We start from the raw sequence: 16,293 nt of genomic DNA on the forward strand, positions 1-16,293 counted from the left end.
TCCCAGCCACCAAACTCCAGTCCAGCTCAGGAAGGGGGATTGTCACCCCCCATATGCACAGTGTCTGAAATGAGAATGTGTGAGAATAGTTACAAGCAGATGACAGCCAGATTAGAGTTTTTTCAAAAGGGATGTATGCTGCAGTGCATCCTGTGCACTAGGAGCCACTCAGCTGACTAATCAAAACATTTTCTCCTTAATGTCAGTTTTTAAAAAGACCACAAAAGAGTAAAAATAATAAAAAAAAAATACAAGGGAAGTCTATACAAGCAGGCACAGTAGATACACTTACAGACTCCCACATATTTTATCAAGCATACAACTAAATAAGGCAGAAAGGCTCATTAGCAGTCCATGTGGGAGCAGAGAACAAACAATAACTAAGGGCAGTGCTGACCCTAAGGTTTTCTGTGCCTTTATTCATTTATCTTATCTACAACAATTACACAAAATACCAGTGCAAAGGGCTGTGATTTCTTTCTGAAACAGACAATGTGCTCTCTGCAGTAACCAAAATGTGCTGGTAACTCCCAGGTGTGCTCACCCACCTCAGCCAGATACTAAAAAGGAGTTTTGTGTGAGAGGAGTTTGCATACAACCCAAATTTATCCTATCAATATATATCAATATATATCTTTATCTACATATACAAATATATATATATAGATAGATAGATATAGATATGCATAACAATATATATGCATAACAAGACATCTGGCCAAACAACCCTTAAATATGTTAAATATGGATTAAACCCCTACCAAAGCCCCTGTTCTCTCACTGAAAGCAGTATCTAGCACAAGTAGGTCACAAATTGTTCTCCCCAGTCACCACCCAGGTGAGCTGGATGGAGTGGAACAGATCAAGATGTTTTGTGAAAGAGAAAAAGAACAACACAAATAAGCCTTTGCAATACTGCAGAGATTCTGTTTGCAGTCCTGAAGAGATGAAGGCATGACCTAAATTCAGAGTTGTTTTCCAAAGAAAAGCACTCTGTTAATATAAGGACATTTGTTTCTAACGCAAAAATACACACTTTTCAGTCCCAGGTGGTTTAGGATACTGGCTGGAGGTGGTTTTGCAAACAAATGAAAGAAACCTGCCACCCAGGCACACTCCTGAGAGAAAAGAGACTGAAACCAGCAGCCACCACTGCCACCACCAGAGGAGCAGGAGCCTCAGGATGTGGCTGCACTGACACACCAAACCCAGCTCTGAGTTTGCACACAGCAGTTCTGCTGGGTGATCCCAAAGCAGTTGCAGGCTACAGCTGAGTAACCCTTCCAAATTCCCTGCCAGCCAATTCCAGCTTTCAGGAAAGAGGCAAAAAGTTCCCCTGGCTTGCCTCAAGCACATGGCAGGACAAAAACTCTCATTAAATCTGACCCAGGACAGAGCTTATCACATCTCCTTACACTTTGTAAGGAGTGGGGAAGTTTAAATGCTAACCAAAGACATGAAGATGGGTTTTCCTCATCTTTTTGCCTGTTATTTTTGCAGCAAGTTTATCCACGTGAAACTTGTTACCAGTGTGGCAAGAGCATCTCATTCCCTTTATGTTAAATATATATATATATATATATATGTGTGTGTGTGTGTATATATACATATATATGTGTATATGTGTATATATATGTATTATGTGTATATGTATATATGTGCATATATATGTGTATATATATATATACACATATATATACACATATATGTATGTATGTATGTGTATATATATATATATATATATAAAGAAAACATTTTACCTGGAAAATTACAGGTTTGTGCACCTCAAATACATTTTTAGCATTGAAGAAGCATCAGGATTTTTAGTAGTATCAACACTCCACTGCTCTTGGAAGTGCAGGACAGAATTATACAGCTGGTGTCACACCAGAGGCCACTGGTGTTCCAGAGCACTGATGTCTCTCTCCCTTGTGGCACAGAGCCTGCCCTGCCAGCACATCTGACTCAGTGCCAGCACACAGCATAAAACAGCAGCTCCCAGGGTGTAATCCTCAGCATTAAGAGTATTCCACAGCAACAGGGATATGGCAAAAAATAATTGCACTTCTAGAAATTCTCTCCTCCCAAGCCCTCTGAGAGTGCAATCTCATGAATCACATGCTGCATTTGTGACAAATGCTGCCAGGAAAGCTGGGTAAAAGAACAGAGGCCAAGATTATGAGTAATTCTAAATGAGTTTTCTTTGAATTTCAGTGAATAATTAAACTCTGAAATAAATTCCTCAGCTACCTGTAATTTATTACATGTTTAAAATAAACCAACCAACCCACTCCAAAATCCAAAAGCTCCACCTTACAGAGGTATTGGTTGCAGGAGAACAACCTTCATTTATTACCACAGAGCAGGAGATGCAGAGCACCACAGCAAAAGCCTCTTCCAATTACTCTCACATCTTTATAAAAACCAAAAAACAAAGAGCATCCAAAGCCATGAAGCAAGTGCCAATCTACCCCCATTTCTGCTCATACAGTCAAACTATTTTACTTTTGCATTCACATTGGAGACAAAGGCTCCAATGGAGCAGTCTTGAGTTTCAAGGCTTCTTATTTCTCAACCATGTTTGATTCACCCATCTGATAATTCTGAGTCCAGCAGCTACAAGTCTGTTTGACACTGGTCTGGGAGCTGAGTCCCAGTTAGAAACTCAGCTTTGAAGATTATTCAAAAGGACAAATTCTGAGAGGGATGGGACAATAAACCACAACAATGGATCTGTTTCACCCAGCAAGTTCCCATTCCCAGCAGGCTGCTCAGAGGCAGTGGCTGTGTCAGGTGTGCTGTGTGTCCCACACAATCATGGATGGGGCAACTGAGAGGTGTTTTGAAAACTTTTATTCTATTTTCAGTCTCATGTGAAGGGTGAGACAATACAGATGTTATAATTCATGCCAGCACAATCAGAAGACAGCTAATTATACATTATAAGTGTTTCTTGGCCTATCAGCTTTTGCCACACCACGCTGTAAATGCTCTAAAGCCAATTATCTAAAATCACCCCTCATGGGCACTCAGGGCTGGGGAAAACCTTGTGCTCTTCTTTCACAGAGGCCAACAGGCAAACCCTTGGGACACAGCAATGCAGATATTGGGCTGCTGCTTCGGTCAACACAGATTTATTTCTCCCTGGGGTAATCACTCACCATATCAGGAAGGCAAATCAGGCTTAACATTTTGCTCCAAAAAAAAAAGTCAATCTATTATTACCCTAAATTCTTGAAAAATGAAAAGATGCCATAATTAAGTGAGCCATGAGGACACAAGATAAATCAGCAGCAGAGCACAAATCAGCATCCATGAGCTCTGATGTTTTTTTGCTCTTCCTGTAGTGCACAGTTACAGGAGTGAAACCCTGGAGGGGAGTACTGGTACCATGGGACACGCTGAGACCAGAGGAGAAATGAACAGGAATGGACTCTGCAATGCAACCAAGCCTCCCTTTCCCACATTAAAAATAATAATCAGAAGATATGCCCATTTTCTTCTTCTCTCCCCAGTTAAGGATACAGTCACAATTTTGAAAAATCATCTAAAACAATTTGGTTTCTTAATACGATCCTGTTTATTTTGGAGCATTTCTACTCGGCTTTTACAAGTTTCTCACTCTAAACATCAGAACAAGAAATGTTCTTTTGTTAAGAAATCAAAGCAAAGACTCTTGCAGGACACCCCAGTATCTGAGGCTCAAAGAAGCATGACCAAGAAACCTCTCAGGAAATCATCTGGGACATTCCCCTTTCTCTCAACTCTGGATTTCCTCTTGGAAAAAAACCCAAACCAACCATCCCCAGAGCTTTAATTTTGTCAAGTTCTATTTATTTATTACTTATATATTGTAGTATTGAACACGAAGAGGCTCCACTGACACCTCAAGTTACTCACACACAGTGGTAAGACCAAGACCAAAACTGGTTTATTTTGCTCCACTTGCCTGACCCTCACTGCTCCTCCCAACACTTTCCAATCCAGCTGTCTCCTCTGCACAGCAAAGCAAAGCAAAACTCTCAATTCAGAGGAGACTTGCAACAGGATTTTCTTGAGGCAATTCAGAAGGCAGCTACAGCATAATGCAGCCTATTTAAGGAGACTTTGCTGAAGTCTAATTTAATAATTTAGGAGATTTAAGAGCAGCACATGTTTAAAAAAAGCCCATGTTGCCTAGGCAGTGTGTGCTTTTAGCTGCTGCCCCTGATACACCAGACCAGGCTTGATATTGCAAGAACAAAGGTTTCCATCTTTTGAGAGCATTTATCAGCAGATAATGAGAAATTAGAATTCCAATTCACTCAAACATCAGCCACTGAAGTTTAGCCTTCATACAGTATAAAAAAAGGTACTTGCACAGTAAAATTGTTAGCTTGGAATATTGAAATAAAAAGCATTGCTAAGCAAAAAAAAAAAAAGTTGGAAATTGTACTGGGCTGAACTTTGAAGATTCATTGTTTTGGATGCTCACCAGCAGCTCTTTCATTTTGCAGAATCCACTGAGAGAGGCAGGATGACAACTCAGAGGGCACAGTCCCCTGGGGAGAGGGACAGGACTGGAAACCCTGCTCTGTGTGGAGGCTGCTGAGAAATCCTGCAGGGACACCTGAACTCCTTTCTTGTGCTTCAGTTTCTGCAGGGTGGCATTTTAATCTGTGCCAAGGGAGAGCAGAAAGAGAAGCAGCCACACCCCACCATCCCACACCCCCTCACTACAACAAAAATGGACCTGCCACTTGGTACACAAACACCTGGGGCACCCTTGGCTGTGAGCAAAACCCAGATTGGCATTTCATTTTATGCTGCAGAAACCCCAATCTTATTTCACTTGCCAACAAAACACCCTTCCAACACACCTCCTAGTACTCCCACACCAAGATCTCTCTGTAAAGAGAACATAAATCATTCCCCAGAACTTCAACAGGATTCTATCCTGATTTTTTTAATATTTTGCAACATTAATATATCTTGAGTCCATACAAGAGTAGCTCATTTTCTCACACCACAGCCAATTCTTCCCCTCCTGTGTTTGTCATGCCATTATTAAATGCATGGCAATGACCTTGTCTCTGAGCAAATTTATCCCATTTGCTCCACACAAACACCTACTCCTCAAACTGTTGGAGGGGCTCTGTTTGAGAGGCTGAGCACAACACACTTGGGTGGTTCAATCTCTTTTTAAAAACTATCAACTCCCCATGTGTCAGATGGCAAGTTTAATTTAGTAGGCTAGGAAATTACTCAGAGTTGGAAAATCGCTGCAATATGGTTTAGATCTAACTCAGCAAGTCCATCCTACATGCAGGGCTGTCACTGCTCCTGAGCACTTCCCTCCTTGGACAGCTCTCACCAGCAACCAAATTCTGTCTACAGCAAGAATTAGAGTTGATGTGACCTTTTTTCTTATTTCTTCCCAGCAGCCAACTAGAATGTTTTCTCCATTACTGAGGATTTGCTACATGATCATCAGCACAATCAGCTGAACAGCAGTTAGCAGAATAAATATAGCCTAGATCTCCAGAATCACAATAAAGAGGCAAACAGAAGCTTTTTCATGTTCTCAGAAGCTTTTTCATGTCCTGCTTGTGCTACACTGAGGGCAGTGTCTCTGTGCCAGTCAATGCTCTATCACTATGGATTTGTTTGTGGGCAATGCAGGCAAGTGTCTGACACTTCTGGCAAAAGACAGAGGCCATTAGAAGGCAACAAGAAGTACAACAACAACAAAAAACCTGTATGAAGGGAAAATAAACAAAAATAAACAGCTCACAACATGTATGATGCTCCCAAGAGACCCTGCAGACTCAGTGACAGGGGATCCACGTTAAACTGAAATACACCACAAACACACCAAGTTGTCAATGCAAATACAAGTGAAAACTCATGCCATGGGATTTTGAGCACTCAGCTTTAAATGCAGTTAGGAGGACCTGAAAAATGTAAACAAACCTTTTTAAATTTTCAACCAGCTCACACAAATAAGAGGGAAACAGAGCTTAGAAAGCAATTCCTCAGGGAGACACGTTTTGCTGTGGCATCAGACACCTTTCCAAAGAACATCAAACTATTTATGGATGCTGTCAATGTTCTCCTGCTCATCAAAGGAAAATGGTTTTTCCGTGCAATCCCACTGCAAGAAACACTCAAAAATGCAAGGTTGGGATGCAATAATCCACATGCACAACCATCCTAAAGGTCTGGGAACTAAATACAAAAATGTAGAGCACTGTGGCTCTGACCCAGCAAAGCATTTAAGCATTCAACTGCTTTCCATTCCACTTCAGTGGGCAGTTTGCATATCTAGAGCTAGCTCATGTCACAGGGCTTTGCTGGCTTGTGATGAAATAGATCAAAAATGCCCCAAGAGCCCACCCAAAGTTCAGCTTCACCTTGCAAAACAGACTCCCCTTGACCATCCCCTTACACAAAATAAAAACAGGAACAGGACACTGAGTGGGGCCAAAGCTTGTCTGTTTGACATTGATTTTCAAGCTGCAAATGATTTCTTTTTCTTGAGGAGAGGGCACATAGTGACCCAAGGAAGATGAAAAGGATGGGTTAGACAGGCAGCAGCCTCTCCAGCACTGCATCCCCTGAATCTCAGTGCCTGGGGACAATTCACTCCTGAGTCTGACCACGGTGACACCTGACAGAGGACACAGAGTGTGTGACCTGTGCCAGGGACAGAGGATGCTCTGAGGGAATGGAGCCTTTCATGGCCCATTGCTCAGCTCTCCCCACGGCTCATTCCTCATGCAGAGGAGCTAGAGCTGAACTGGTGCTGGTTCATATCTGGGGGGGTTTATTTTGCTTCATTTTTAGTAACAGCTTATACAAAATGTTCCATAACAAGCTCTTCCTCCACTACCTGCTGGCAGCTATCTGTGAGCACACAGGCAGGGCATGGTGCATTAATGTGGGGATCCATTCATCTCCCCCAGCAGGAAGTGAAATACTCCCAAACACTCACACAGAGGGGAGCTGGCTTCTGGGGCTTTGCAGCACTTTCACTGCTCTTGCTGTATTAAAGTTTAATTAATTTTTAACTTAGATATTTTACATAGAACATAAACTGTTCAGAAGGACAACTGTCAACCAGCCAAGACCTCTTTGGCAGGAATTTGGGATCATATTTTACTCTCCTGGTGATGGCAGCTCTGGCACAGACCTGCTTCAGTTCTGTAAAATTCTGTCTATAGATGTTTGATCCCTTTGGGGAGACTGCCAAAGCACCAAGATTAATTAACAACTCACCTAAAATACACTCTCTATCAGATAGATCTTCAAGGGTTCCTTGACACAGACAGCTTTATAAAAACACATTCTGAAATACTAATGAATCTGTATGACATAAGATGACATTTTGAACTCTGTCTCAGTGCCCATTCTCATTTCCACACTAAGTAAAATTACTTTTATTAGTTTCATGACAGCTCTGCACTTACATCAGCTCTGCAGAGTTCCAGCCAAATCACAGAAAATAAACTCACTTGATGGACAAATACATCCTCATTATGCTTCCAGCTACTGCAACATCCTCAATCAATATAGCTTTGAATGTAAATAAGAAGGCAGGAATGCATTCAAATGGATGTGTGACCACAGTGCAAAAGTAATTGCAGAGGCTCTCAGCAATTGTGTTGATGTGTGCACTCCCAGTGCCTTTCCCAAAGGAAAAGAACAAGGGATGGATATGAAACCATTTCTGTAAATCCACAGAAAAAGTTTCACACTAAAAAAGGTTTTAAGTGTCAGCCACGAGCAAGATGGAGACAGCACCTTACTCCTGGCAGCAGTAATTCTCATTTATTAGTGCTCATTTCCAAACTGGCTCTGACATTGCTGGCCAGCAAGATGGAGCTCTGAGGGAAAAGCACAGCTGTGCCAGGCCAGGCTTCAGAGGGGCTGTGCTCCAGCTGGCAGCTGGCAGGTGCCCTTGCCTACAGCACCAGCAGCACAGCTGGGGACTGCAGTGCAGGGAGCCACACTTCTCCCTCTTCACCTGATCCTCACACTCACAGAGAGCTTTTAGGGTACAAACATTAGTTCATGGACTCATCCAGTGCCATAAATGGGGATGCTGCAGTGAGAACCTCACCACAATTGCCAGTGCAGCACTGAGGGGTTTGTGCTGCAGCAGCCCAGGACTGCACAATTACAGAATTAAATGTTACTGTAGCTCTGTTCATCAGACCAACACAGCTAAAAATAAACCAGGAAGACATTCCTCACCTAAGGCTCAGGAGGGTTCTGGTATGTAGCTGAGTCATGCAATAATCATAAATTAAACACATCTTGATCCCTGTTTTATGCTCCATCAGCACAAACTAAAAAACCAGGCTTTTGTGCATATTGAGAGAGCAACACTACACCCACTGAAACAGGCACAAGGAAATCTGAAGGTCAAGGTCTCCTAGAAAGCAACTGCAGCAGTAGGAATGAATTGTCCTAAGAGAGGAGGAAGTGAGGGCTAGCTCACACACAGAATTTGAGAGAGTATGTTTGGTGCTTGTGGAGCACATCAGGCTGACAGGAGCATCCCTCATCCATGGAACAGCACAATCTCCCCCATGCTGTCAGCACCTCACACTTTCTGCTGGCTAATTGCACTGCCAGGGAGATTTCTGTGCCAGATACCACAATCCCCTGGCACCAGGACAACTCAGAGGGACAATGCAAGCTCCCCTGTCATTTTCCCATACCAGTTATCCCTGGGTGTCTTTCCCCAGCTGCCATTTGAGCACTCAGAGCAGCAGTGTGTGCCTGGTCACTGCCCCCCAGGAATGGCAGCTGCCCTTCACTCTGCTGTAGCACCTTGCGTGTGAGGGAAAGCTCTCAGACCTGCCTGGATGTACCCAAACATTGCCACGTGGCACTGGCCCCATTCTCTGCCACGACAAGGTCACAGTGTGACTGATTCTTAGGACCTCAGTCTGCAGAACTGCATTCAACAACTCAGATTAGACTGCACTACAAAGCCATTCTTTATCTCTTTCTTCCTTTTTTTACTTTAACTTGCAGCACTTCTCCCACTCTAAAGGTCCTCTTGAAAAGCTTCACAGTTGCTGCTTGCAATCAAGTGATTCTGTACAGTTTCTAGTACTTCTTTCTACAACAGAGAGCACTGCAGGGACACATGGCAGGGATGAGGCAGGTCATATTCTGAGAAGAAAGTGCAGCCTTAAGTTTTATGTTGGTTTAGCATACATATGGGATGGCAAGAATCAACAAAAGTTTGTGAAAGGCATCCCAACTGCTACTGTAGAAAAAATATTAAATTAAACAGCCCACAAACAAAACAAAACAAACAAAAAAACCCCACCCAAACCATCACAAACCCCACCAGATTCCTCAGTTCAATAAATGAGTGACAACCAAACACTATTTTTTTAAAGCCTGAAGCATTTTAGCTTTCACACAGGCATGTTTGGGACTTAAAACTTCCCACTTGAAGAAAGGCAGAGTTTGAAAACAGGCCAGGCAGTATCACTGAGCATTCAGAGCAGCAGCTGCCACAGGCACAGGGCATCTGAGCTAGCAGAGCAGAGTGCCAGGGTCCTGCAGCCAGGGTGGCCTCACAATGGGTGAGGAGTCCGGCTGAGAAGCATGAACTGCCTGGAACAAGGGGATTTTGCAGACCCACTGTCACACACATCTTGTATCTTTCTGATGTAGAGGTTTAAACCAGTAATAAATGAATTCAGGGTGGGATGACAACCCCCCTTCTCTGGTTAAAACACACCCTTGCCTTTGTTTCTCCACTCACAAATAACACAAATCTCTCCATCTCTTTCCTTTTCCAGGGAAACTGCTGCATTTCTGTCTCCTGCAGGCATCTGTGCCCCAGCAGTAACATCAGAGCAGCAGAACTTGGCCACAGGTACAAGCTTCAGTCTCAGTAACACCACTGCAAATTCGTCTTTCCAGTTTAAAACTTGTTACACAGGTTCAGCTTACTGCTGAGAAAACCAACCCAATCACTGTGAGCCACACTCAAAACTGCCTTGAGAGCTCTCACCCCCTCCTAAAGTGTTGTTTTATCTCACAAATAACTTCAACATGGAGCTGAACAACCTCACTGGTACTTTGGGCATGCAGGAACAGTGTCAGAAGATAAGGGCTGACAATGTCAGTCACACTAGCTAAAGCTAAAGCTTTCTTTTCTTTTGGTAAACTCTGCATCAAGATGCAACCTTGGAATATCTCCAAAACAGTCTACAGCAAACACCCAGGCCAAAGGAAAGTAGCTCCCAGAAAGACATGGAACACCCATCCAATAGCTACAAACACCTCTGCTTGTAAAGACACAGCACTGCCACTGAGGTTTGCTGCTCTCCAGGCTTCAGAGGTGACCAACTGAGGGGCACAGGATGCACAGAAAGGCTGCAGCAGTGCAAGACACAGTTGCCTGGGTCAACAACTACAGCCAACAGTTCACATTTGTATGAGATTGTTCTCTCCTTTACAATATTCTAGTACTGACTTCACAGAAGCTGTAATTTCATGTTAATGAGCGCTGCCTCTGATGAAATAAATCACAGCTTTCAGCCAGACACTCCTGCCCCTGCACAGACTGTCCCTCTGCTCTAAGTGAACTGACTGAAGTTGACTCTAACATGGCAAAAGGGGGAGAAAAACTGTGTGTGCAAGGGCAAGGGAAGTTCAGCCAATCACCCTCACGTCCCATTTTGTGATGTAAATGCAGGAACACCTGGGCAGCAGGCAGAGAGGTACCCAGGACAAATGGCTGGGGCTGGAGAGGCCAAGCTGCTCCTCTCCAAGCTGAGCAGCATCTCAATGGCTCCTGCATTTCCCACAGATCTTCTCTGCTGCCTGTGCCCAGAAACTGAGTTTTGACACAGGAACCAGGCACACATAGTCCAGGTTTGCTGTTTCTGGACCAGACCCCATTCTTGCTGTACACAATGTTCTGCAACCACCTCAGCCAGGCTGGTCCAGGGGAATCACTTAATGACCAAGTTTAACTTTACACTAGAGGCCCCAGCAAGAGCAGAGCTTCTCAAAGTAGGAGAAGTGGCCACAAAGTCTTCCTTAGAGGCTCTAAAAAGAGGGCCCAGTCTGGCTGAGAGGAGCTGTGGAACAGATCCCCTCCATCCATTCTGCTCTCACAAACTTTCAGGTACAGAGGATGAGGAGGCAGGAACAGCTCCCTCACATCCTCTTCACTGATCATTTTCATTTTGTTCACAACCACCTTGGTGCATCTCCTCCTCCCCAGGCTGGCTGGGACAGTGGCCAGCAGTTCTGCTGGCCCAGAGCCCCAGGGTTTGTTATCAGGCCAACACAAAACATCAGCCCAGAGCTGAGCCTCCACCTTCTGTGCAGAACATGGCTCTTCTCACCTGCTGTGGCCCTGGGACACCCTGCTGAAGCTGCACAGCCAGGAAATCAGAATCCCTGTGGGATCAGCTGTCCCAGATGCAGCAGCCATACCCAGAACAATCACCACTAACAAGAGGAGAGTCAGAACAGGAATTAAGCCTCCAGTCCCTGGGACTAAGCTAGTTTAATGATTAGAAGCCAATATTCAGGGCTAAAAGTGGAAGATCACCCCACTTGCCTCTCTGTTATCAGAGCTGCCCAAATTCAGAGTATCATGAGAGCTTTGGTGTTTTCAGAACTCACCTTTTGGAAGCTGAGTTCTTCCACCTCATATTCCCAGAGGCTGCCAGGGAGAAGTTACCCCCCTGCTTCACCCACATCACTTTGCCATTTGTACCCACCTAGCCTGACTTCTACCCTACCCACTAGGATACCACCAAAACACATTTGCATTGAGAATCAGTGGGAAAATTTAACTGAAGATCTGACAAACTGGACAATTGATGCTGGGAAGCCAAAATTCCTGAAAAGGAAGCAGTGTGTATAAAATGTAAAGCTGCAAGTCCAAGCTGCACAGGCTTTCCTGCTCACTCTCCATGTGCCTTTGTTTGAACAGCAGTATATCCATGTTCTGTGCCCAGCTCCCACACACTCCACATGTCCTCCCCTACTCCTCCCACCCACTGGCAAACAGGCTCTGCAAACAAAGCTCAAGCAGCTTGGTGGAAGCCCTGGAAGAAGGAGAATGCTGTTCCCTGTGGAGAGACAAAGATAATGGAAGCTGCACATAATGGAGCTGTCTGCCTGGGATGCTGTTCTGGTCTCTTGAGGATGGGATCAAGTATGTGCCTTACAATTAATTTGTTGTTTGTGCAACACATCCTTATTACCATCCACTGAAATTATTAATAGCTCAATTCAATCTCTTTTTTTTTTGTCTTCTTTAAAGCAAAGCCATTCCTGTTGGGTAAAAGAGTCTGAACTGCAATTTACACTGACAATGTAATGCAACCCTACTGTGAACACATACCTACCCCTTCACATTCCCTCCAATGATCAGAAACAATAAACCAGCTATTTCTGACACAGGGAGATCAATCTAGGATGCACTTCTGCAGGGGACAGACACAGGGTACAGCTGGGGGCTGGGAAAGTTTGAGACAGTGCTACTGGCCCAGAGGGGTTTGGGTTATTAACAGTGTGAAAGTCAACCCCCAGTGCAGGGAAAATCCAGACAGGCCTCATTCCCTGCTCCAGAACACTGAGCTGTGCACTCACCCTGCAATGTTTTATTGATAAGGCTCCACTAATTTTGTGTTACTCAGGCACAGGCAACCAACCATCAAAAATCAGATCTGTGGTACAGGTGGTTTTCAACTAAATACAACAGCACACAGACTTTAAAATGCAGGACAGATAGCAAGGACAACAGACTCAAGAACCTGACCCTGAGGTAGCATGAGGAGGCAGGGAGTAAGGCAGACTCCATTAATACCAAGGAATATCTTATCAAGAAGGAGGTAATCAAGGAATAAGCAAGTGGAATCAGCCCCTACCACAATCAGGCCTCAACTCCAAGAGCTGCAGGCAGCTTTTGAAGGAGATTCTACCAAAGAACCCCCATGACTGTGGATATATTGTGTATATATATATATACTGCACTTCCAAGGCAGTATTTGCAAAAGCCACTTCCAAAACTGGGCAGCCCTAAAAGCACATTATAAACATATTAAAAATCGTCTGAGCTGCCCTGTTTAAGTTACTTCTCTGATTGACTGCTATACAGCTTTGTTTGTTTACTTTCATTCTTACCTGCTGATGTTGCCTGGCTGCTGCTGTGATAAACTCAACCAGAGTATCTACTAATGGCTTACACATGATCTGGAACAAAGAAAGACACAGTCTCTCATTAGTGGTTTGCTGACAGGTTTGTTTTTCAAGCAAAGCAGTCTATATTTTACACAGCCTCCTGAGTAAGAAGAAAATGACACAAGAAAGAGAAGTGCCCAGAAATCAGCAACAGTTTATTTGAAAATTAACAGCTTTTCTCACACCAGCTCTGAGTGAAATCTTGATCACAACAAGAAGCAGCAGCAAAACTCTTCACCTCTTTTCACGTGGAAAAATCAGGCAAGCATTTTTCACTCTCTGTGCTCTGCTAAGTGAAAACTAAAGTCTGCATCTGGCTGACACTTTCTGTAGTGTCTGTTCACATTGAGCAGACACTCAATGCAAAGAAGAACATGTTGAGCTGTAGCCAGGTGTGGGCTGGTCTCTTCTCCCAGGCAACAAATGACAGGACAAAAGGAAAGGACCTAAAGTCGCACATGGGGAGGTTTACATTGGGTATAAGGAACAATATCTTCACTGAAAGGGTTGTCAGGCACTGGCAAAGGCTTCTCAGGGAAATGGTTGAGTCACCATCCCTGGAGGTATTTAGGAAGACATGTGGATATGGTGATTTTAAAAGATAATTCTACAAGGAACAGTTATATGGAATCTAGAGGTTTTAGAAATCTGCAGATGGGATCTTAAGTTTGCTGTTCATGTGGGCAACACACAGCCCTGCTCTCCCTCCATTTCTCAAAGTCAGGTACAAGGCATGGTGGGCTGGTGCCCTAACAAACCTGGCAAGCAGAACTCTCTCCTGGATGGAGTCCTCAGCCTGAAAGCATCCTGCCCCACTTACATCTCCTCCCACCCTCACATCAGACATCAATTCTCCACGGTCTGGAGAAAGGGCTTCTGGCAGCTGTCTCTAGCTAAAAAACCCTGAAGGATCACCACACTCTGAAGATTTGACATTCAGGCCCATGGCCTGTTCCTTAAAAACTGGCTGTCCTCATAGAGACCAGCCCCAGGATTGGGTCAAGCTTGCAGGAAATACATCAAACATTTCAGACACTTGCACTGTCTGAATATCAGGCTTGAAGATTAGATTCCATATAAGACTTCACACTCCTCAGCCTTCCTGGAAGAAAATTGAGAAACTGAGCATGCAGTGGGAGCAGAGCTGGAGAGGAGTTACACTGGTTGTTCAAACAAGGTGACCTGTTTTGCCTTTGTCCAAAGCTTGCTCATCCATGTTTTCTTAAATACTGGAAAAAAATTAAAGCTTCCTAGGATAAGTTTTAAAGAGCAGCCTGCTGCTCACCTGCTTTCTGCATGGAGTATCCCAGTCCAAACCATAAATAAGATCCTGGCCTCCTGCAGTGTTGTTATAAATACTGAGTCTGAGTTTAAGAGTCTGAGCAGGTGAAAACCCAAGGAAACCTCACAGCAATTTCTAAAGGCTGCAAAACAACAAAGAAGTTTCTCTCCCCACTTTGACTAGAATTATAATCATGCTTTGGAGCCAGCAGAAGACAACAGAGCCATCAGCACTTACTGGGAAGCGTTTGAAGAGATCATGGAACATGGAGAATGTGAGGGGACTGTTCCTTTTGCTGAGGAACTGGGTCAGTGCCTGCTGATAGACAGCAGCCACCTTCTTCACATTCAAACAGCCTGGGTTCAAAAGCTGGAGGGAAGAAAACAAAATAAAAGCATTTCCAGTGAAACACAAGAATGAATCACTAACAATGAATAAATCCATTTTCATCAGTTCTAAGAGGTTTTCCCAACAAGAAATTATGCTTGAGATATGACACAGAACCATGAATAAACAGCCAAATGGGCCCCAAATATGCTCTCTCATATGACCTTGTAACTGGAGGGCAGCAGAGCTTCCTAGCAGGACTACACACACTCCATGTAGTGTGGGGCTGTGCTCTAGCTTTGTGGTTGGCATGTGCAGTACACAAAGCTCATAGGGCACTGCAAGCCCATCCTGCAGTAGCTGGGCTGTGCACATGCTGTTTGTTCTCAGCTGAAGAGCTCCTTGTGCCTCTAGATTTTAGTGTATGTAGATATCTGCATCTACACACACTCAGCACCTATGTCCAGGACTCCTAAGTACTCAGCAGACAAGCCCTAGCACTGATCAGGGATCCAGCAATCCCAGAAGTGTGTCCATGTTCCAATATCCCCCTCTGGTGGGCAACAAGAATCCCAGACACACAGCAACCTGCTCAGGCTACACGGATCTAAACAGTAGTCACTGAAGAGCCAAGTGTGGAGCACTGCATCCCAACATTCCTGACTGTTCTCATACTGCCAGGGAGGTACTGCTCTTTGGGAAGAGTGAAAAATTAGGGCACAGGAGGAAAAAGCTCTAATCTTCACAGCAGTGAACCTCTGCCCAAGGAATTTTTCCACAGCCCCATGGAAATCTAAAGCCAAGTTAATGTGGTGTCCTGTTCTCAGGTCAAACTCACACTGCTACTGCAGCTGAACACAGGCTAAAGTGGAACAAGGAAGATGGGTCTTGAAATATGACCTCAGTTTTTCTATTAGAGTGTCTCTACTTAGCACTTATTTGACACACACACCTGCAGGGGAAATAACTGATTTCTCCTTCCATGCATATATTTACTGAAAATAATTCTATAGTTTTTCCATAAATCTGGCTACTGCATCCTAGTGTCTACTCTAGTTCCACCTTCCTGCTTATTCAAAAGCTCCAAATTGTGCTCACAGAGCACAGCTCACTGGAAACACAGCACACCTCTGTCTCTGGTTCCCCCCTGCAAAACCTCCCTGGCCTCAACACAGTGTCACTCAGCATCAGCAGCATGACATGAACTGAGCTGTCATTTCCCTCAAACTGGCAGCTCACGTCAGCTGCTGGCTCTGTCCCTGCCTGGCCAGGACCAGAGCTCTGCTCCCACTGGAATAAGAGGCCTCCCTGTGAAACTGCACAAGGATGCTCTGAAGCATGCCTCACTCTAGCCTCAAGGTCAAGTATGTTGTTTATATTCCCCCCAGATCTCCCATTTTGTTTTTCTTTTACAAAAGGCCCACCACTGCACAGAAGCAACCTGGATTAACACCCTCCACCTCTCCCTA

At 44.3% G+C, this 16,293-nt stretch overlaps 1 protein-coding gene across 1 annotated transcript in view; it reads right to left on the reverse strand.

Annotated features, from left to right (window-relative positions):
* The window catches only part of MYBBP1A (MYB binding protein 1a), a 50,611-nt gene that overhangs the window by 16,953 nt on the left and 17,365 nt on the right, over positions 1-16,293 (reverse strand). The window contains 2 exon segments of the mRNA XM_005494187.4: positions 13,159-13,227; positions 14,735-14,866. Of these exon segments, the coding sequence (XP_005494244.4) occupies positions 13,159-13,227; positions 14,735-14,866 (201 nt within the window).

Source organism: Zonotrichia albicollis, chromosome 22 (genome assembly GCF_047830755.1).
Source record: "Zonotrichia albicollis isolate bZonAlb1 chromosome 22, bZonAlb1.hap1, whole genome shotgun sequence".
NCBI lineage: Eukaryota > Metazoa > Chordata > Aves > Passeriformes > Passerellidae > Zonotrichia > Zonotrichia albicollis.